General features: G+C 38.6%; 1 protein-coding gene across 7 annotated transcripts in view; it reads left to right on the forward strand.

Annotated features, from left to right (window-relative positions):
• The window catches only part of HMGCLL1 (3-hydroxy-3-methylglutaryl-CoA lyase like 1), a 307,566-nt gene that overhangs the window by 143,507 nt on the left and 141,122 nt on the right, over positions 1–22,937 (forward strand). For 6 of the 7 annotated variants that reach the window (XR_011388663.1, XM_070073929.1, XM_070073930.1 and 3 more), the window contains 2 exons: positions 12,820–12,900; positions 13,137–13,244. Coding sequence is in view for 5 of the 7 variants with exons in the window: in XM_070073929.1 (XP_069930030.1) it covers positions 12,820–12,900; positions 13,137–13,244 (189 nt within the window). In the remaining 2 variants the exon portion in view is untranslated. Of the gene's footprint in view, positions 1–12,819; positions 12,901–13,136; positions 13,245–18,527; positions 18,637–22,937 lie in introns of those variants that run through there. The other variant, XM_051854633.2, reaches the window with a different exon arrangement.

The raw sequence follows: 22,937 nt of genomic DNA on the forward strand, positions 1-22,937 counted from the left end.
TCCCAATCAACTTAGAGAACATGGATCTGGCTGTTTTCTCTTTTCTCAACTGCAAGGCTCTTTTCTAAAGTGTCTACATAGTTCTGTGCCTGTCCTCATCTTCTCCCCTCCTTTCCTCTCCCCTTTTCTCCTCTCCTTGCTTCTCCACTCCTCTCCTCTCTTCTCTTCCTCCCTCTCCTTTCCTCCCCTTTCCTCCCCTCTCCTCCCCTCACTCTTCCTTTCTTCCACTCCTATCCCTTATTCTCCTCTCTACTTTGTCCCTCTTTCTTTCAAATATTAAAAAATAAAACATTATCTGCTGATAACCTGAAACAGAATATGAAAGCAAGAGAGTAACCAATGGATCCATGTGTAATGTAAAAGAAAAATGCTCCATTTCCTGAGGAAAAAAACCTGTGGGAAGAATGGACTAATTTTCAGTCTTGCACAGAACCCCATAGACCTGGGCAAGCAAGACCCCTTCCTGGGCATAATGAATAAAATTGCATTACTTTTTCAATATGCCCTAAGTTCCCATCCACAGCTTGGGTTTTTCTTGGCATATTTCATTGCTTTTATAATTTAAATGCTGCAAAGTATGTAGCTTCTGAAAATTTTGATACATTTCATAATTAACAAGATTTTCCCTTCTATTTAACCTAGTGGTGATTAGAATAATCAGTGTACTCTAAGAATAATGACAGAATTGGGGCTGGCATTATGGTAGATCTCCCTCTCCCTCTTTCTCTCTCTCTCTCTCTCTGTAGCTATGCCTTTCACATAAAAAATAAATAATGATTTTTTTAAAAGAGAAAAAAAATGATGACAAGATAGGTAACTGAAGTAACTGAGTTAGTTAAAACCATTTTGAAGTCTCTTTTCCTCAAGGGTATGCATCAACTCTAACTTTATTCTGTGATGTGAATATCATCAGCCAGCCCCATACTCCATGATGGGATCTGCATTTTTTAAAAAATTAGGTATAATATACCCAAAGGTTATGCTTTGAGGTTGAAAGAAAACTTTCTCTAGTGTCAGAGAAATTAAAATCTAGCCTGTGAAGAGGATCTAGTGATTTTTTGGGTACACTTACTTTTGAGATGTGATGCCAATCAGAGCTACTAATGAATTTAATTTTCCTGTTATATGAGTATGTTTTTCCATCCATTTTCAACAAGTAAATAGCTATGGCTCCTGTCTTCACTGATGGCAGAGCTAGGCTTGAATATGATTTCTCATTTATCCTCAGGCTGAAGTAAGTGCCCCTCTGTTGCCTCTCCAAGGTTCCAACTGAGGTTGACGTTGCCAAGTAGAACAGGATGGGTGGAGTTGATGGGGTCAGTACTGGAGGTGGATAAAATTGTTGGCAGGTTCCAGAATGGGATAATGTCTCCAAAGTGTTTTGAGTTTCTTGCTGAAAGATCTTGAATAATTTCCATGTATTTTGATTGTGGCAAGAGTTCTATAACATAATCTGCTCTACTATCAACAATGATTCCTTTCATCACAAACTTTAAACATGTAGGCATATTTTAAAATGATAAATGGAATAACTTTAAGCTATCCTTCTTGAAAAGTATTTGAGAAAACATTTCTGGTCTTCAAGTCTTGCTATGAAAGGCAAGCACAGACATTGATCAGATATTAGCTCCTCACTAAGTTCCATGCTAAATGTTTTATATTCATGTTTTCATTTAATCTTTACAGCAAATTTATGGGACAAGTGCCATTACTGTTTCTACTTTTAACAGAGGAAGCTGAGAAAGAGCAATTAAATTATTTTTCCACATTTTTTTTTTTGCATCAGAACATGGTAGAGCCAAGTTGTTTGTCTCTAGAGTTTTTCACCACCATTATACTGTGTGCCTTGTTACACCATCATTTTTAAGATATTTCTAAATATGCGCTCTAGTAATGACATTGGACTTCCAGCTGCTAGAGTGACTGTGGCTTTACTTTAGAAATTTTTAAAGTTAGGATTAAACCTTTAAAATTGGTCGGTGCCTCGGCTCTCTTGCCTAATCCTCTGCTTGCGCCGCCAGCACCCCGGATTCTGTCCTGGTTGCTCCTCTTCCAGTCCAGCTCTCTGCTGTGGCCCGGGAAGGCAGTGGAGGATGGCCCAAGTGTGTGGGCCCTGCACCCACATGGGAGTCCAGGAGGAAGCACCTGGCTCCTGGCTTTGGATCGGCACAGCGCGCCGGCCATAGTGGCCATTGCGGGGTGAATCAATGGAAAAGGAAGACCTTTCTCTCTGTTTCTCTCTCTCTCTCTCACTGTCTAACTCTGCCTGTCAAAAAAACAAACAAACAAAAAAAAAAAACCTTGAAAATTAATCTGTATTGAAATATACTTTCTTTGAGTTCTAGCATAGGGTTTTGCACATTTAGCTATGGGTGCCGGTTCGAGTCCCGGCTACTCCACTTTCAATCTGGCTTTCTCCTATGCCTTGGAAAAGCAATAGAAGTATTTGGGCCCCTGCACCCACATGGATGACCCGGAAGAAACTCCTGGCTCCTGGTTTCAGATCAGCACAGCTTCAGCCGTTGCGGCTATTTGGGGAGTGAACCAGGGGTAGAAGACCTCTCTCTCTCTTTCTCTCTCTCTCTCTGCCTCTTCCTCTCTGTATCTGCTTTTCAAATAAAAAAAAAAAAAACCCTAATCTTTAAAAAAATAAAACAAGTACATTCTTGATTATACTAGGAATGGCAAATATATTGTGCTTGAGTCTGTCCTAAGCAAACAGGAACTTTTTCATCTTTTCCTTCCCATAAGTTATAGAAAAAATGCATTCTCAAATTAAGTACCCACATACCATGTACCTGAGTCCTTGGTAATCTGCTTTTGCAGAAATACCACAGCTGACACAGAAGTAAAGAATCTGCAACTGACACTGGTACCCCGTTGTCATCCTTTAAAAATGTTTCTGATTTTGGCAGAAAACAAAACAAAAAAAAAGTAGGTTCATTATGATGCCATCACTCCTATATCCTTTATTTATTTATTTGAAATGCACACACACATACACACACAGAGGGACAGACAAACAAACACAGAGGGATATTCCATATTCCAAATGACCCTAATAGCCACTGTTAGGCCAGGCTGAAGCCAGTAGCCTGGACTTCAATCTAGGTGTCCCTCATGGATGACAGCAAATACTTGGGCCATCACCACTGCCTCCCATGATGCGCAATAGCAAGAAACTTAAATTGGAAGTGGAGATGTTTACCCACTAGATGCCAGTAGCACCCAGGGGTGTGATCACCCCAACAGTCTCTAAGACATTGTTAAACACATCCTGGTAAGTAAAATTGCCCTGATTGAGAACCAGTGAATATTTCAACAATAATTCTGCTGCAAATTACAAGGAAGTAGCAATATCCTACCTATTTCCAAGGATATGCACTAACTGAAAGTTAGCCAGCAAGTGATCTAGCACCCAAATCTCATTTTAGAGACCACTTCCTCAACTCACTTCTGGCACTGATTTTCTCAGGTCTGGTTTCCTAGAAAACATATTTTTGGATGAAGATTTGTTTTCAGGAAGTTGTTACCCTTAGATTCAATACCTGGGGGGAAATGAAGGATGTAGGATTAGGCAGAGGAAGAAATTAAACATGATGTAGTCACAACAAAGGCCTCAGTCAGTCACTCTGGGATCTCTGGAGTTCCTAAGGCCTTCTGGTTGTACTACCCTGGAGCAAAGGGTCTAGGCTTTTATGTTCCTTCGTCAGCCACTCATTGGATCATTATGATCATTGGAAGAAGTCATGACCTTGAATGCCTTGAATGAATTAACTTTCTTTAGTGGAGGGCAATTCTTGAAAAAGGGTTCAGTGAAATGCTATCAACTGCAAAAACTCCAGTTTCTGGGGATGCCTCAGTCCTATAAGGAATATCTGAACAGCGTATCATGATATTCAGTATAGAAATAATAACAGAAGTTGAAATGACCGGCGCCGTGGCTCACTTGGTTACTCCTCTGCCTGCGGTGCTAGCATCCCATATGGGTGCCGGGTTCTAGTCCCGGGTGTTCCTCTTCCAGTCAGCTCTCTGCTGTGGCCCAGGAGGGCAGTGGAGGACAGCTCAAGTGCTTGGCTCCCTGGACCTGCATCGGAGACCAGGAAGAAGCACCTGGCCCCTGGCTTCAGATCAGCACAGTGCTGGCCATGGTGGCCATTTGGGGAGTGAACCAACGGAAGGAAGACCTTTCTCTCTGTCTCTCTCCCTCTCACTGTCTGTAACTCTACTTGTCCAATAAAAAAAATGTCCATACCTATAGACTTCACTTAACTTCACTAGCGTGGGGTATGATTTCTGTGAACTACCTGTTCTACCACCTTTGCTAGTTAATGATTCGTCCCTAACAAATTTCATGAGATCTAAGACACCATAGTTTGTTATTATTGTTGCTTGTTCATAACCATGGAAATAATCAGGCATTTTGATTGATTTTCATTCATTAGAAAATAAACATAATGTAAGGGAATATTTTTGATGGAAGAGCTTCATTAAAATCTTAAAATTTTAAGGTGGATGTTTAGCCTAGTAGTTAAGACATTAGTTAAGTTGCTGGTATCCTATATATTAGTGCCTGAGTCTCCAGCATAGGGGGCAAGAATCTGAGCACTTGGGTCATTCTCTCCTGCTCCTCCCAGGCCATTAGTAGGAAGTGGAGCTTCCAGGACATGAATCAGTACCCAAATGAGATTCCAGCTTCACAGGTGGCTTTATCTGATACACCACAATGCTGCCTCCTGCCTGTTGGCTTTGGCAAGCGCTGGCAGTTATGGCCATATGGGGAGTGATCAGCAGATGGAAGACCTCTCTCTTTGTCTGTCTGTCTCTGTAACTCTGACTTTCAAAGTAAATCGTGTAAAAAAAGTCATGTAAATCAATGTAATTTCATTTGTCAATAATAAGACAAATTTAAATAATCATTTAGTATGATTAAATATGATTATCTTATGTTATGTTAAATATGATTATTTATCTTATGTTAAGCCAAGCTTCCCCAGCAAAAGCACTGCAATACCAGCTTAGTAGTATGAAAACTAAAACATCTACAAAATCAGATATTCTAAAAGTTTTCTTAAACTTTTTGGCTATGAGACTATGCTGTTTATATAACTAGCTTAATATAATTACATTTACTTTTAAAATATATTTACTTATTTATTTATTTGAAGAGCATAGTGACAAAGAAAGGGAGAAACATATAAAGATCTTCCCTCAACTGGTTCACTTCCCAAATGGCCCTAGTGGCTGGGACTGGGTCAGGCCAAAGACAAGAACCAGGAACTCCATCCAGGTATCCCAAGTGGGTTCCAGGGAACCAAGCACCTGGGCCTTGCTCTGCTACTTTTCCAGGTATATTAACAGGGGTCTGGGTTGGAAGTGAAGCAGTCAGGGCTCAAACTAGCACTCTGATACGGTATACCAGTGTTGCAGACGGTGGCCTAACGTGCTGCACACAACACTGGCTCCAATAGTTGCATTTTCTATCATAAACCATCATTTTCAGAAACTATCATAAATCCAGAATAATTTTATTCATCAAAATTAAATAATGTAAATAGCAGCCACCATTTAAAGAAGCAGTACTATGTATGCAGGGTATCATGCTCATTAATGTATGGATGTTTTTATATTTTGCCCTCTTTTGAATTCATGGTAATGTTTTTTCTGGGTGGCTCACTAAATCCTTGCTTTGAAATTACATTTTTCTTGTTTTGTTCAACTTATTTCTCTTTACACATGCTTTTCCTCATTTTATATTATTTTCTTACCTTCCATGCTTTATAAATGTTTACATGATCTATATTTACATACTCTATTTTCATCGTTTGTACTAGTTTATTCATATTATAGTTACAGTTTTATATTAAAATAATGAGCTGATGAATAAAAAAGCTATGTGTGCATGTTTGCTTGTCACTTATTTATTTGACAGTGAGTTACAGAGAGAGGGGGAGACAGAGAGAGAGAAAGAGAGAGAGAGAGAGAGAGATCGTCCATTGGCTGGTTCACTCCCCCAGTGGCGGAAACAGCCAAGATTGGGCCAAGCTGAAGCCAGAAGTCAGGAGGTGGCAGGGGACCAAACATTTGGGCTATCCTCCACTGCCTTCCCAGACACATAAGCAGAGCGCTGGATTGGAATTAGAGCAACTGGGACTCAAACCAGAGGCGATATGGGTTGCCAGCATCACAGGAGGCAGCCTTACCTGCTACACCACAATGCCAGCCCCTTAAGTCACTTTTTGAACATGGAATTTGTTTTAATGGTAACTTATATGACGCAAATGTTTAGAGACTCTACTTTAGATGATCTTGATATTGTGCTTCATGCTACTACATTCCCTGCTGTTATATATGGCCTATATCCCTTGTTTAATGTTCTTACGTCTTTTTGTAAGTGCTGCTGATTTATTCAAGTGTTTATAAACTTTATGTATTTCCAGAAGGGATTCATGTTGTTATGCATGCCTCTATATTGACACCCAATACTGATCTTCCACTAAGTGTAATAATAAATAATAATAAATAAATATAATATATTCATGTATCATTATATCTGAATACAACACTGTTCTTTTGATTTTCATCTCTTAAAACTTTGCCTGAAGCCGGTGCCGCGGCTCACTAGGCTAATCCTCTACCTTGCGGCGCCGGCACACCGGGTTCTAGTCCCGGTCAGGGCGCCCGATTCTGTCCCGGTTGCCCCTCTTCCAGGCCAGCTCTCTGCTGTGGCCAGGGAGTGCAGTGAAGGATGACTCAAGTGCTTGGGTCCTGCACCCCATGGGAGACTGTCACTCCCCGTCTTCGTGGAGGAACGACACAGGACCCTGCGCTGTTCTTTTGTCTGCTCAGCCCTCCCCGGGTTTGCTGCTGGTTCTTCCCGGGTTGGCTACTGTCCCTTCCACCTCCGTGGAAGGGCGGTTCCCCCTGGCCACTTTCCCCACTTCCGCGGGGGAGCGGCACACCGCCGGCCAGCTCTCTCGGGGGCTGCACAGGTGTTCCTTCAGATAGATGTTCCTCTTAGATGTTCCTGGTGCATGTTCTCTCTCTCCTCCTTTATAGTCCTCCTCCGCCAATCCTAACTCGGCTGCCCACACGCCGAGTACGCTGCTCTCCTCCAATCAGGAGCAGGATCAGCTCCTGGAGGTCATCACTCAAGTTGGCAAGAGGCAGCTGCGTAGAAGCTGTTTTCTCCTCTCCCAGCGCCATATTGTGGGAGAGCAGATGCACAGAATAAGTCCTAATTCCAGTAACTTAGTCTAGTCCGAGTTGCTCCCCACAGGAGACCAGGAGAAGTACCCGGCTCCTGCCATCGGATCAGCGCGGTGCGTTGGCTGCAGCACGCTGGCTGCGGCAGCCATTGGAGGGTGAACCAACGGCAAAGGAAGACCTTTCTCTCTGTCTCTCTCTCTCTCACTGTCCACTTAGCCTGTCAAAAACAAAAACAAAAACAAAAACAAAACTTTGCCTGAAGCCTATGGGGAACAAAGTGCTGCATACTGCTCAGTTTTCTTTCTCGCTGTCCAAAAACTCCTGGAATGTAAGCAGATACCTTCCTTCACCTTCTGATTTAGTAAATTAAAACATATTTGTCATGGAATTTTAGATAACTTAGTAGTACCTTATGTACTTATTTTTACTTGGTTATGAATACATTATTATTAAACTACAAAAGGTTACCTTTGAATCAGCTTTGGCACATGGGCATTCTAGAAGAAAGATTCAAATATCAGCTTTGTTGATTCATTCCTTGATTCTAGTTAGGCACCCAGAGAGAGAAATGTCTTTTGAATGCTCTAGAGGAGCAATGTTCCTGTGAATATCTGCTATAGCAGCGACAATATTTTATGTGCTTTTGATTATATTTGGTTAAGAGTGAAATTAATATCTCAGAAATAACAAATAACAGCATTTGGAGAATCTAAAATTACTAGAAAAATCCACCAAGTTCATATTTCAGATGAAATGACAAAAATAGGTTCTTTTGGAAAAGCTAATATCTAATGCTACTATAAGAAGTCAAATTCAATTTTAAAAGAAAACCACACAATCTCCTGATGTAGATTTCTCATCTGGGTAGTGAGAGCATTGATTTCGCCATCGGAGGCTTTCGCCTTGGGAATACTGGCTGTGAAACAGGATGTTCAATATCCATAGAGACTCAATTAAGCAAAACATTGCTCCACAAAAATAAAGTGAGTGTAACATATACAGATCTGTCTACAGATTTTTTCCATTGACGGTGTCTTTTTTGGAGGAAAAGAAAACAGTAGTAAACAGTAAATAATAAAGTAAATAATAAAGAATCCTATCTATCACCGTGAGTGGGTTGACCACGTAAAGCCACCCATTCTAACTGCTGAGAAACATACTGCACACAACACACACACACACACACACACACACACACATGATTTTCAAGAAAGCCCCATCAAAATATGTCTTCCTTTTGATTTTATGTAAGATTGAAAAATGTGAATAAAGATGCCACTTATATGCTGTGTAAGAGAGTGGTTCAGTATCAGTTTTTTCAACCAAGAACTCAGTAGTTGGTAATGTGTTTAATCTAATCTTTAAGAAAACTAGAATAGAAGCCAGGGGATTTAGCTAGGTAAATGGACAAAGTCATTTAAACTTTCAGTTCTGCTCACCTTACAGCTTAGCTTTATAGATGATATGTAGATAGAAAAGTTCTTTGGAAAAATAAAGCAACATGTAAATACAAGATAGTATTTCTTTTGTTGTGCTATGAAAGTAATCCATTAGAAATCTGATATCAAATGTAGGCATAAGCCCAGTCTTATAAGACAGATTTATGAAGCCCTTACTCTGGATAATACGCCTTTTGTTTCTCACTAGTATCATATACTATACCGTACATTAAACAGGATACACTGAGCTTAGTAATATAGAACATTCAGTGCTATAAAAATAAATTTTAGACTATAGGCCTGTTTACAGACTGTGTTACTAACCTCTGCACACTACTTTGTAAAAACCAATTCCTTGTAACTTATAAGTCATTCATTAACTCTCACTTGTTCAGTGTGTAAGAAAAATGTCTTCCTGTCTTGTGCCTCAGGGTAGCATGTAGATCCCTGTGCTACTATACTGTAATCTAGTTATGGGCGATAATTTTAATTACATAGTTCATTTTTTGTTCCAAGCTATGATAGTAATGTTGGCTAACATACATTTACTAAATGAAAGCTCAACATTATTTTTTTATATATTTTTTTTTTATTTTACAGGTAGAGTTATAGACAGTGAGAGAGAGAGACAGAGAAAAAGGTCTTCCTTCTGTTGGTTCACTCCCCAAATGGCCGCCCTGGCTGGCGCTGTGCCGATCCAAAGCCAGGGGCCAGGTGCTTTTTCCTGGTCTCCCATGTGGGTGCAGGCGCCCAAGCACTTGGGCCATCCTCCACTGCCCTCCCGGGCCACAGCAGAGAGCTGGACTGGAAGAGGAACAACCAGGACTAGAATCCAGCACCCATATGGGATGTCGGCGCCACAGGCAGAGGAGTAACCAAGTGAGCCACAGCGCCAGCCCCTATTTGTCTAAATTGCACATATTATTTTCTTCTTCAATTCATTAATTTAGAAAACATTGATCAAGTACTTGTTATGTTCCCATTAGGATAGCTCTGAGAGTTTACTAAAAAAGAGAGAAATAGGCAAAGAAGTACCAACATGTTTTAAAATAAATTTCCAAAAATTGTTAGAGTATCATAGAAATAAAATTATTTAATTCTATCTAGAAAGGTCTTTTCTCTGTAGATGACACATTGAATCTTGGATAATGAAAAAAGTTTTGGATAACAAAAGCAATTGAATATTACCGAAGTTGGTAAGATTGTTGAGAAACAATTCTTCATGAGTCTCATGCATATCTGATTGTCACAGGGGTGGGAAACATCCAGCCCATGAAATCATTTGGTCTTGTCTTCCAAAAACAACCACAACAGGGACTCAAAATTCTATAGATCTATAGAAGCCAAATTTTTAAGTTGATGATTTTCTAAGGCCTGAAAATGATATTATAAATATCCAAATAACTTTTTGTAGGAAAAGGTTCCCCAACCCAACTAACATGACATTGATTGTCTTTCTTTGGAAATAACTTTTCAAGGATGTTTGTCTAGCAAACAGCCTTGGACGATAGAGATAGTATCTCCCAGGGAAGCCAACGGCAGATTTGCTTGCTGCCCTTTATGAAGTGCTGAGGTTTCTCAGGGGCAGCTCCTAAAATGCAGCTTACTGACTGTGCAGTTATCATCTAGTCCACATCCTGTCTTTCCTTCTCCATTGGACAGTCTCTCATCATTAACCTATACTTTGAAATATGTGTGATGTGTGAGTCCCTTTTTGCCAATCACTGTTCACTTCCTGGGATTGCTATCTCTGTATTAGTTTTTTTTTTTTTTTTTTTTTTTTTTAAGGATCTTCAGATAAGCTCAAACAGTGCTTAGTGGACAAATCCATCCAAATGTTGTCCAAGCACCTAGAATACAATAATTCAAAATGACACCAGTTTCTCCCCACTATAACTTACCTTTCTTCAGATACACCCCACTGCATGCTATTTCTTACTATTTATATAATTGTTACACTTATTACTGGTTCTAGTTTGACGTATACCCAGTTGTGTACCCAGTGGATGACACATGCAGTGTTCAAAAATTAGTTGTTGTTTATATTAATGAATTTCTTCTTTAACAGTTTTAAGTAGCATTCGATTCAAGAAGAATGTAAAATAATATCAAATGTACACACGTTCTGCTCTGACTAAAATGGAAATAATTGTTTAATTTCTTCATATTGCTTATGAATAAAGCAGCCACACCACAATGATGCAAAGAAATGTCCCCAGTTCTTTAATTATACTCAGCACACTGTTATAATCTTCAATAACGTTTTCCTTCTTTGAGTAAACATCGCTATTTAGTTAAGAAGAATTCTTTGTCCATGTGTGCTCTAAGCTAACTGCTATTGAAATTGCAGTTTCAGGAACGAATCAGTGATAATGAGACTAGATGACTTACAATTCCCTTGTTTTGTTCATGTTTCATTTCTGCTATTTTCACATTGGAAATACTAACGATAATGGGCTTCTCCCATTTATCCTACCTTATCATCCCATACTTTCCTTTATTCCTTGGTTGAAATTATAGCCACTCTATAAATTCTGCCTGATTTCACAATTGCCATCCAAAAATGAGCTCAAACCTTTCCCATGCCTCCACTGAATCATCCATTCTTCCAAGTTAACTTCATGCATCACAACCTACACAGAAGATGAAGAAATGAGAATTTTCCTCCATGGTTAATTTCTGCTTATTGAATCACACAGTTTCATAGAAATTGTGGAGAGTGGCCTGTAAACATTGTAATAGGGACCAGCTGAGTTCTTTGAGCTAGCTCCGAATACTAATAAAGTCAGTAACAGCTTTGGACACTAAGAAGGCCAGTGAGCATATTTATGTGCCGTAGACAAATTAAGCCCTGCATCTTCACCAGTGTATGCCACTGATTGTTAGTGAGACAATATGAATTGGCAGGCTGGAAGTCATCATTTCTGATGAAAAGCAAAACAAGATTTTGAAATGTAGATCCTTTGGATCTTGGGCAATTCCATCAGCTACTCATTTGGAGAATGAAGCAATTACTCACATATTACTCAACTCAGAAGTACGAAGATGTTATATTGGTACAGTCTGGAAAGATGTAGCCTACTTCCAAGTTTGACTGTGATATGAAATTGAGAAAGGCTCTTATTTTCCCTGTTTCAAATAGCAGCCTTCTACATAGGTATATTTAGAAGGCACATATATTCTTTATAGTAGACACATAGTACTTAGACTAGATCCAGAGGTTCCACAATCCAGATATTTGCCATTTCAGATTTGGGCAAAAGATAGAACAAAGTGTTTGTTACCTGGGGCAAGGACTAGACTGTTCCCAGCGGGAAAATGAAGATTGGGTCCTACTAGGGTTCTGTCCTTCAAGAAGCAACACTGAAATGGTAGTTGTGCCATATGACATGGAGAAGAAATATACCCATTACACTCTCTTCCACTTTTTTCTGTAGCCTCAGATTTTTGGGCACAAATCAAAACCCCATATCCACACACAAGTTCATATTTTAGAGGCCAGCATCTGGTATGACAGTGTTGTAGAAGTCTGCTAAGATAATGATCTAATTTTTTAGTGAGCTGTAACATTGGTGAATTAACCAATAGGTTTTCTCTGTAGATCCTTGGTAGATTACCTATTCCACATTCACATTGTAGAAATTAATTTCTTGAATCTTAAGCATAAGTACAATGAGTGGCACTCCATTATAAGAAAAAATGACTGTATTATAAATAATATTGGTAGCTTTGGGATCCGCAAGAAGGAAGACCTATACTTCCGGGAAGAAAAGTCCTTGTCAAGGTCCCCGCGGGTGCCTATAGGTCAACCAATGAGGATCAGACCCACCTCAACCTCTAATCTCCACTCCCTGTATCTATAAAAGGAGCTCTCCCAACCTCTGATGTGCGATTTCCCTGGCCCTGCTCTGTTGGGACTGGGGAACCATGCTGAGGAGCGGAATACCAATAAAAGCCTATGAATTAATTGATTCCTCTGCCTGGGAAGATTTGTTATGCGCCTGACACCTTGCAAATATAAATGTGGTCTTTGGATTATATCATTGTGTTAATTTCTTACTGCTTTAACTTTCTGAATGAGACTTTATTTACCAAAGTATAATTGTGCAACTTCAAATAATCAGCAGTGACAGTCTAAAAATTTTCTATTTTTGTTTTTATGTTATTTCAGGAATCATCTCAGTTATCTGGACTCCCTGGGTATGTTAAAATAGTGGAAGTTGGACCTAGGGATGGATTGCAGAATGAGAAGGTAATTACATATTATTTTATGCAGTTTATTTCAAATGACAAGGCTAAATATCAGTGTTTCTTAAGATTTCAAAGACTTACTTGTATTTTCTATGTTACATGATTATGTTTGTTCCCAATTGCTATTTAAATTTTAAAATTATAAGTAATATTTGCTTTTAGTAAGGAAGTACTTTCTGTTTGAATATCAGCAGTCCATATACAATTACTTATGTGGTAATTTATTATGTCTTGTAGGTTATAGTTCCCACAGACATAAAAATTGAATTTATCAATCAGCTCTCCAAAACTGGCTTGTCTGTAATAGAAGTGACCAGCTTTGTGTCCTCCAGATGGGTACCACAGGTATTTCACTTTGTATTCCTTAATTAGATCCTTAATCAAACCTTGCCAACATCATTTAGTAAACATTATAATATAGATTGTGATATTAAAATATCATTACACATTTTCCACATTCATTAAAAATTAGCCCATACACTGATATGATTAAAGACAAACCCCTTTGGTGAAATATTGAGTCCTAAAGGGTTACTTGCAATTCTTCACTAAATTCATGTGACTATTTGGCCCAACAGGATGAATAGAATGCATAGCAGCAATGTAGAGGATTTACCTCAGTTTACCATTTCATGACTGACTGAATAATTTGAGCATCTCCATATGTTTTTAGCCTTTTTGTCTGCTAAAAGGAAGTGATAGATGTACTGAAAATCCTCTCCATTGAATTCCATATTAAAGGATGTAATATTCTCTTTTTGCTTTATTTAGTGTGTATATTTACTACAGGGGTAGGGGGTAAGACATCATCAAAGACAAGACAAAGTGAGTCATCTAGAACTTTCTTTTTTAAAGATTTATTAATGTAGTTGAAAGTCAGCGAGAGAGAGAGAGAGAGAGAGAGAGAGAGAAAATCTTGCACCTGCTGGTTCATTCCCCGGATGGCCACACACACACACACACACACAGAGAGAGAGAGAGAGAGAGAGAATCTTGCACCTGCTGGTTCATTCCCCAGATGGCCACAACAGGTAAGGCAGTGTGTGCCAGGTCAAAGCCAGAAGCCAGGAGCTTCTTTCAAGTCTTGCACATGAGTGGCAGGGGCCCAAGCACTGGGCCATCTTTCACTGCTTTTCCCAGGTCATTAGCAGTAAGCTGGATTGAAAGTAGAATGGCTGTGACTCAAAACAACACCCATAAGGGATGGTGATATAGCAGCTGGGTGCTTTACCTGCTATGCCACAACATCAGCCCCTAGAATCTTCTTCTGAAAGACAATAAGATGCAGGGCCAGTGCTGCGGCACAGTGGGTTAATGCCCTGACCTGAAGTGCCAGCATCCCATATGGGCGCCAGTTCGAGACCCAGCTGCTCCACTTCCCAGTGAGCTCTCTGCCATGGCCTGGGAAAGCGGTAGAGGATGGCCCAAGTCCTTGGGCCCCTGTACCCACATGAGAGGCCGAGAAGAAGCTCCTGGCTCCTGGCTTCAGATTGGCGCAGCTTGGGCCATTGCAGCCAGTTGGGGAGTAAACCATCAGATGGAGGACTTTCTCTCTCTCTCTCTCTCTCTCTCCTCTCTCAGTGTAACTCTGACTTTCAAATAAATAAATCTTAAAAAATAATAATAAATTTAAACAAAAAGAAATACAATAAGATGATAGAGCTGTGTCCCAGTCTTTCCAGGCATGCAATGACAGTCATCAATTCTGAGATATGTCTCTCATCTTTGAAATATGATAAGCAATTATTAAGGAGCAAAGCCCTATTCATTCCTAATGTAGTGCCTATCCTCAGACCATGGATCCCCAATTATTAGGTTTCCAATTTCTCTTTTTCTGTTAAGTGCTGATTTTAAGGTTCTTCTAAAGTTCTGCTTTTAGTACTCTTCTCTGTCTGTGCTCTTTACTTGGTCTGTCTTGCCAACATGACGATCATTGCCATGCTAGCATTTATTGATTGCTACTGAACAACCAGTTATATTCAGATTCTAAATTTGCTAGTGCTCTTTAATGGTTTTACAAAGCTATATAGAAAGTATTGTTCTTCCCCACAATGGTGCTCATGACCACATTCCATTATTGTACAATAGTGGAAACTGCCCAATCTATGTTGCACCCAGTGACATTTGTAAGGATGAGACTGAGATCCTTTCTAGACGTCTACACTTGTTCTTGCACAGTTGGTTAAGAGGAGAGATGGATAAAAGAAAAAGGAAAGGCAGCCCCATGTGAGCAGTAACCAGAAAATGACTCCTGGCCTCACATTAAGTAGATATATGTGAAGGGACTATAAAATGGTATGATTTATTCTGGGTTTGGTCCTGAGTTGAATTTGGGATTTATCCTATTGAGATTTAATGAACTCTTCCTAGGCTCAAAGTATTATTGAGTAAGTGATGGAATTCCCCCACATAGTTCTTGAGGACAGCTGTGGTGAGAGGTGCTTCTAGCACTGTGTCCCTGTCCACATTATGCCTTGAATTTGAAAAAGTGACATAACCTCTCTGAACTCTGGAAATCCCTGCAGTGAGGTCTGCAGTAGAGGAGGGCTGGGAGATAATAAGGAACCTGAATGGCCCCTGTGTGTGAATGTCCAGCATCCAGAGCTCCTGGCTTCTGATCGGTACTCAAAAGTGTTACTTAAGGGCATACCTGACTGACGGGTCAATTGGGCTTCAGACAAAGTAATTGCCTTCTCTTTAATCACCAGCCTTTCTCCTAAAAATTAAAATATGTGTGTAGTTTAAATATTAGATTGTGCCTAATCTGAATAAAAATTCTCTGTGCTTCAAATACAAAAGGATGTTATATATTTAATGTTTAATACTTATCTTGTTACATGTATTCCAAGAACAAAAAGTGATTTAAATCCATATCTACAAAAGAGCAAAGTACCTAGATCAAATAAATGTATTATGAGATTTATCTTCTGAAGTTGAGCTGGTCACTTGTTATGGGACATATCACATGTTTTATTTATTTATTCATTTATTTATTTATTTGACAGATAGAGTTAGACAGTGAGAGAAAGAGAAAAAGGTCTTCCTTCTGTTGGTTCACCTCGCAAATGGCTGCCATGGCCTGCGCTGTGCCAATCCGAAGCCAGGAGCCAGATGCCTTTTCCTGGTGTCCCACACAGGTGCAGGCGCTCAAGCACTTGGGCCATCCTCCACTGCCCTCCCGGGCCACAGCAGAGAGCTGGACTGGAAGAGGAGAAGCCGGGACTAGAACCCGGCGCCCATATGGGATGCCAGCACTGCAGGCAGAGGATTAACCAAGTGATCCATGGCACTGGCCCCCATATCACATGTTTTCTAAAAGGCATTATTAAAAATATTTTTACAATTTGTCCATAATTGTGTTTCTGTTTTCAATTTCACTTAACTTGCCTGAATATAACATTCTGAAATTTTTATTTTGAAATAATTCTCATATTTTAGAAGAATATTCAAACTTTAATGTCTGAGATTTATAACAATAATTTCACTGGCAACAGCTTACATGTTTATTTTCTGTAGTAAATTTCTACTTCTAAAGACGATGTGTATGGATATATGATTGTATTCTATTAATTCTCATTGTCTTCTTATATTTTTTTCTCTCAAACATAGGTCATGGGAATAGTCCCCTAGTTTATGTTTAGATTGCTGCTTGTTCACTTATTTCTTTTTTTAGCATTTTAAAGCCTTTTTACGGTTTCCCTCCTACTGTTTTGCTTGGCAGAGACTTTCTAACCCAAACAGCTAAAAAGAAAAGTTCCACAGTAGCAGGGTGCCATATAAAACAGGATCCCACACCTAAAATCTAAATGGCCAGAGATGATAAAATGCCTGCTATTAAAAAATACATGTTTTTAACAGTTTATCTGGAAAAAGTTTTCCTTAGAGTGACATTTAATGTAATATGATTTGAAATGAGTCCAGGCTGCCCCTCACATTCTTAGATGGAATAAACATTAAATGGAACAAACAATAACAAAAGATAGAAAACATGTTTATGAAAATAGATAGGTTTATTGCGTCTTTGGAATGTCACTGCTATTTGTAAGCTATTTCAATGATTATAAATATGGTGATTTATAAAGAAATGGTCTAAAATTATAAGTTCATTTTTAATTTAGTCCTTTGATTATAAACACTTTCACTCACATGAGGGATAAAGTGAACCTTTATTTTTAAAATAAGAATACATCAAATGTCGATAAGACAGTACTTTTATGTATACCATATACTAAGGTTCAGTTATAAATATTTTCACTCTAATTAAATAACTTTTAAGTATTGGTTTAGGCTAGTCACAAGTCTTGACAACAAGGGTAGAAATAGATTTTCTTTAGAAAATAGAAAAATGTATTTAAAAGATTGCAATAATTATTTACAAGTCACTCTAATACTTAGCAATGTGATCCAAGCATAAGGCTAGCAAGCATAATGCTACCAAAAAGAAATGTGTAAACTTTCCCCTACTCTTCTTTTACTGTTTAGTCCAATTAGTTCTTTCCTGGCAATGAGAGTATATTCACTGGATTGAAGTTAGGTTTACATTTACGTTGATGAGATGAAGAAGGCCATAGTCTCAGCTACTGAATCCTTCCTGGTGTTCCCTCCCGGACCTTCTCTTTTCAAGTAATATGAATATGGAGAAGATAGAAGGAAGGGTGCAATTTCATGGAGATGAGAGAGAGAGAGAGAGAGAGAGAGAGAGAGAATGTATGTGTGGGAGAGAGAGAGAAAGAGAGTGTGTGTGAGAAAGTGAGTGAGAGAGAGAGTGTGTGTGTGAGAGAGAGTGTGTGTGAGAGAGGGAGAGAGAGCACGTATGTGTGTGTGTGAGAGAGAGTGTGAGAGAGAGCGAGAGAGAGAGTGTGTGTGTGAGAGTGTGTGTGAGAGAGAGTGTGTGTGTGAGAGAGTGTGTGTGTGTGAGAGAGAGAGAGAGAGTATGTGTGTGTGTGTGAGTGTGTGAGAGTGAGCGAGAGAGAGAGAGCGCGCGCGTGTGTGTGAGAGTGTGTGTGTGTGTGTGTGTGTAAGAGAGAGAGAGAGAGAAGGAAAAGAAGGAGAAGGAGAAGAAAGGAGGAGGAGTGATAAAGAACACCTTCATAAGTCAGAGAATCTTTACCATCTGGGGAAACTTACAGTGAAAGACTCACCCATTACACTCTTATGAGTTGACTTCTACCATCTTACCAACAGGGACCCTGATTCCGTTTTCCTGGGATTACAAGAATGCCTTTAATCAGATAGGTGGGGGAAAGGGAATGAAAGTTGAAAAGGGAACATGGCTTAGCCCAAATCCTCTCCAAAAGAGCATAACTCTGAATGGTACTCAATTTAGTGCTTAGTGCACTATTTTCTACTGCATAATGAAATGCTGGCCTAGGGTCCAAGCCACACTGTAGCCTGCTTCTCAATTGCTCTCCCTCTCTGTATCTGTAAGACATCTCCATATTTGTATACCAGTGATAGATCTGTTTAATTCCTTTCGTTAGCCTTAGGAATCAACATGCGTAACATGTGCATTTCTGAGGGTATTCTTTGATGAAGTCTCCTGAATTGGTAGCCCACACTAGTGATGTTTCCTTGAATAAAGGCTTATATTAAGAGATTTTTTTTACACTCTTTTTTTTTTGACAGGCAGAGTTAGACAGTGAGAAGGAGAGATAGAGAAAAAGGTCTTCCTTCCGTTGGTTCATCCCACAACTGGCCTCTACAGCTGGCGCTACGCTGATCCGAAGCCAGGAACCAGGTGCTTCTTCCCAGTCTCCCATGTGGGTGCAGGGGCCCAAGCACTTGGGCCATCCTCCACTGCCTTCCTGGGCCATTGCAGAGAGCTGGACTGGAAGAGGAGCAACCGGGGCTAGAACCCGGTGCCCATCTGGGATGCCGGCACCACAGGCAGAGGATTAACCTAGTGAGCCACGGCGCCGGCCCCTATATTAAGAGGTTTAATGGTGTATTTTCTTTAGAAACAGGATCCAAATGCACAAGACTTATTTTTCAATATAGGTGAGCATATTGGATCTCTTTGATGTCAAATACTTGCTGTTTGTTCAGTATGTGATCTCAAGGAAGGAAGCAAGATGTAAGTTCTTTATATAAGTGACTGATTATTATTGAAAGTAATCAGGGATAGCACAGTGTCATGAAAACTATATTGACAGATAAAGAATGTTAGTTTTCTGACAAAATTAAAAATAAGTGTGTACTATTTCTACCTCCTTTCCTTCCCCACATTCAATTATATGAGCCATAGATCCCTTTAAGATTGCTTTAATAGGTTCAATTTTTTTTCACAATGTAATGTTCTGTTTTGGCAATTGTGTGTGCCTGCATATGTTCAATATTGATTTTAAGTAAAATTGAGCTGGTTCTTCTGTTTATTTGCATAACAAATCATCCCAAAATTCTGTGGCTTCAAATGGCAATAGAATTTGTTTTTGCTGATGGTTTGCTGTGTGTTAAGAATTCACTCAAGGCTTCAGCAGGCATCTCTAGTTGGTTTTTAGGTACCTGACAGTCAGATAGATGGTGATCAGACCTGGAACAGCAGGGGCATCTTTCTTTCAACATCTGTTCCTTGAGCCTCTGCATGTGGTCTCTCTGTGTGGACTAGTGCAGACTTTCACAGCGTGACAGCTTTAGACATCTCCTTTGATGGCTTTGAACTCCAAAGGTATGCCTTTCATAGCTGAGTCATGTAATTGTTGCAACACTTCCTTAATCTCTTAGTTGAGACAGTTACAAAATCCACCCAGTTGCAAAGTTAAGGGATGTATCTCACCTTATTATTGGGGTGTGGCATTCTTGAAGAGCAAGTGGGTGGGGAAATATAATTGAGGCCATTTTTATAATGTCACATTTATGCTTTTAAAAAAGGTCTCATAATTAATCTGATTATGTGTTTTTACTATGATAATTAATGAATAATTACAATTGATACACAAGTTCTGTGTTCAAAGAAATTGAGATTCAAGGGCTGATTTTGTAGCACAAAACATTAAGCTGCTACTTGTGTAAGGCAGTTCAAGTACCAGGTGCTCTGCTTCTTATTCAGTTTCCTGCTAATAAAACCTGGGAAGGCAGCAGGTGATCATCCACATGCCTGGACCCATGCCACTTATGTGGGAGACCAGGATGAAGTCCCTGGATCACAGCATCAGCTTGGCTCAGACCTGGCTGTTACAGCCATTAAGGGAATGAACCAGTGTATGAAAGCCCTCTGTCTCTCTCCTCACTCTGAACCCTGCTTTATAAATAAACAAGCAAACAAATCTTCAAGATAAATACCCAGATTCCACCCCCTTCAGCATAGCTATCAATAATTACCTTAATCCTTTTCAAAATTGTTTTACCGCAAATGGGATTCAGATTGGATATTTGAGGGAGAAGTGTGTTGCTTAGAGCCAAAGAGATGAGGGAGAGAAAGCTGCATGCACAGTCCCCGCTATATGTCTCTCATCTTTGCCTCTGGTTCAGCAGATGCTCTGTGGAAGCTGGTGAAGGAGAGTTGCAGGCATTAGCCATTGTAATCACTTCCATCCTGGAGTGAAGGCAGCCTTCCCTGTATATCTATTTCCGAACAATTAGATAAACTAGGGAACAGACAGCAGGAAGGTGGAATCGCCATCCAGCCAGAAGGTGGAGATGGAAGGAAGAAAAAGCCAGAAAGTAAAGTATAAAATTCAAGTTTGTAGTTTTTCTTTCTATCCCTGAAATCTTCAGCATCTACAAGAAAACAGTGAGCATACACTGTCATGTAAATCACTGTGTTAACTCTGGACTGTCATTTCCATGTATTCCAAAAGCTGGGCCTCCCTGGTCCATACCTGCTCTCTGAAATCTCTACTCAGGACTGAAGCCTTTTTGGAAGGTCTATTGTACCCTATCTGGCATGTCTGGCATGTTCCTGTGATTCAGTTCAATGTGTTAAATCAGTTAGGTAATGACTACTTATTTTTGAAAGATTGAATCACAGAAATGTCTTTTTCTGAGCAAATGTGCAGTGTACTCCAGAAATGAAAAATAACAATTAGATCTTTGTTGGTGTTTTGTTAGCACAAAATACTCTGCAGTATTTAATTTGCTTTAGTAAAGTATTTCTCAAAATTTACAAAGTTTTCTTTTAAATGAAATAATCACATATTCTGAATAATATAGTAGACACTGTCTACAATATAGCAATAAACTTGATTTATAACTTATACAAGTGTCGCTTATATAATAGTGGATATTACTTACTATATTATTACAAATAATGATGATGTAAATTCCTGCATTTTTCTGATCAAGGGGGAACACTTCATCATTTTCTGTTTTTAAGCAGCAATTAACTGGAACTGCATTATTTAAAAATTGTTTCATTGTACAATTACATCATTGTTGCTGTTATCACACAGGGGCACCAGTTGCCTGAAGTTATTTTAAATTATTAAAATACCCTTTGTTTCTTTTCTTGGAAAAGAAAATGGAAATATGAAAATCTAGGATGGGACTATTTTGAGGGTTTTTTGGAGAGCATTATTTTTTCTCTTTAAACTTTAATTTGCAACAAAATTAGAAAACATAACTTGCTAACATTATTAGTCATCATGCAATGGCAATTTATTCTATAGCTAAGGTCTTGTTCTATTAATGTATCCAAAGAGAAGACACAGTTTATCACTGAAAGTAATAATGCCAGCTGCTCTTTTGGCTCACTCTTCTACTTTCTGAGAAAAATTTATGATTATCCTGAAATATTTATCATGCCTCAATGCACTGCTGTTCAAATGGATGATATTTAGTTGATCTGATCAATTACATTTTGACTAACAAAATTTTTCTTTGGACCTCGATTTTTTAAAAGAAAATGTTAAAATAAAACTTCATCTCTCCTTTCATTCCATCTTACTGAGTTAGCATCATGTTTATCAAATTATCTATAAGATTTTCCATAATGAGAAAATGGTCTTGTAGGACAGTCTGTCTGCATTGCCATTCAAAAGGTCTGTAAGTAACAAACTTGTGTAAAAGCTGAATGGATGTCCAGTTTGGCTCAGAAAGACTTGAATCTGACTTTTAATGGTCTTCTCTACATTAGTATGTTTAGCTTGTTGATAAATATTGTCAATATTATTTTAGTTTAAACTCATTCCATTAATATGACTCCTGACTAAGCCATTTAAGTGCAATCCATTTTGGGAGAGGTAAACTATGCCCTACAGATGAGTTTAGAGGGAACTAGAAACTAAAATCTTAAATGTGAACTGGTTTACTCATCAGTTTTAAGTAAATACAAGTGTCCCATGTTTTCAAGTACTCATTATCTTTGTACACTGAACACAAAAATGAAACATCACATCCATTCTTCTTAATAGGCAATGATTTTAAAAGACATGTTTTCCTAATGTTTATAAAGAATTGACCTTTTTTGAAAATTTTTAAAAATAAAAACAAAGTAACCTTTCTGATTTTTAGGTTTAACACTACTTGATCTAAAATTGCCTGATTAAATTGCTTCAAAAGTAGACATAATATATAGTTGTCACACAGAATTAGAAAGCTAAATCTGAGTGCTGACAATAATATTGCATCCTAAAAATCACATTAGATAACAGGTTAGTTTTACACTTCAAAACTTAGACATTAATGAGACATATATGCTAACATTTCACTCATTATACATTTTATAACATAAAATGGATAAAAGTCATTTTCCACTAACTGTATTTGTACAGATAGTGAAATTTTTATAAAACATTTCATTTCAGTGAAGTTGAAAAATTGTAATCCAAATGTGTTTATCTTGGATATTCAATGTATAGACTCACAGGGTGATTGGATATATAATTTTTGGAATAATCGAGTATTTTATAATATCTATGGATTTTTGATATTCTAAATCAATATAATCCTATAGTGTATTATTCTGAAGGATGTTTTTCATTTTATAAATGTTTCCAACAAAATAAAATTAGTACCTGCCAAACCTTGTGTATTATAAATAAGTACTCTTTGAAACATCAACATATTGAAGCAAATTCATGCTAATACTTTACTGCACTAATA

Source organism: Oryctolagus cuniculus, chromosome 5, assembly GCF_964237555.1.
Source record: "Oryctolagus cuniculus chromosome 5, mOryCun1.1, whole genome shotgun sequence".
Classification (NCBI taxonomy): Eukaryota; Metazoa; Chordata; class Mammalia; order Lagomorpha; family Leporidae; genus Oryctolagus; species Oryctolagus cuniculus.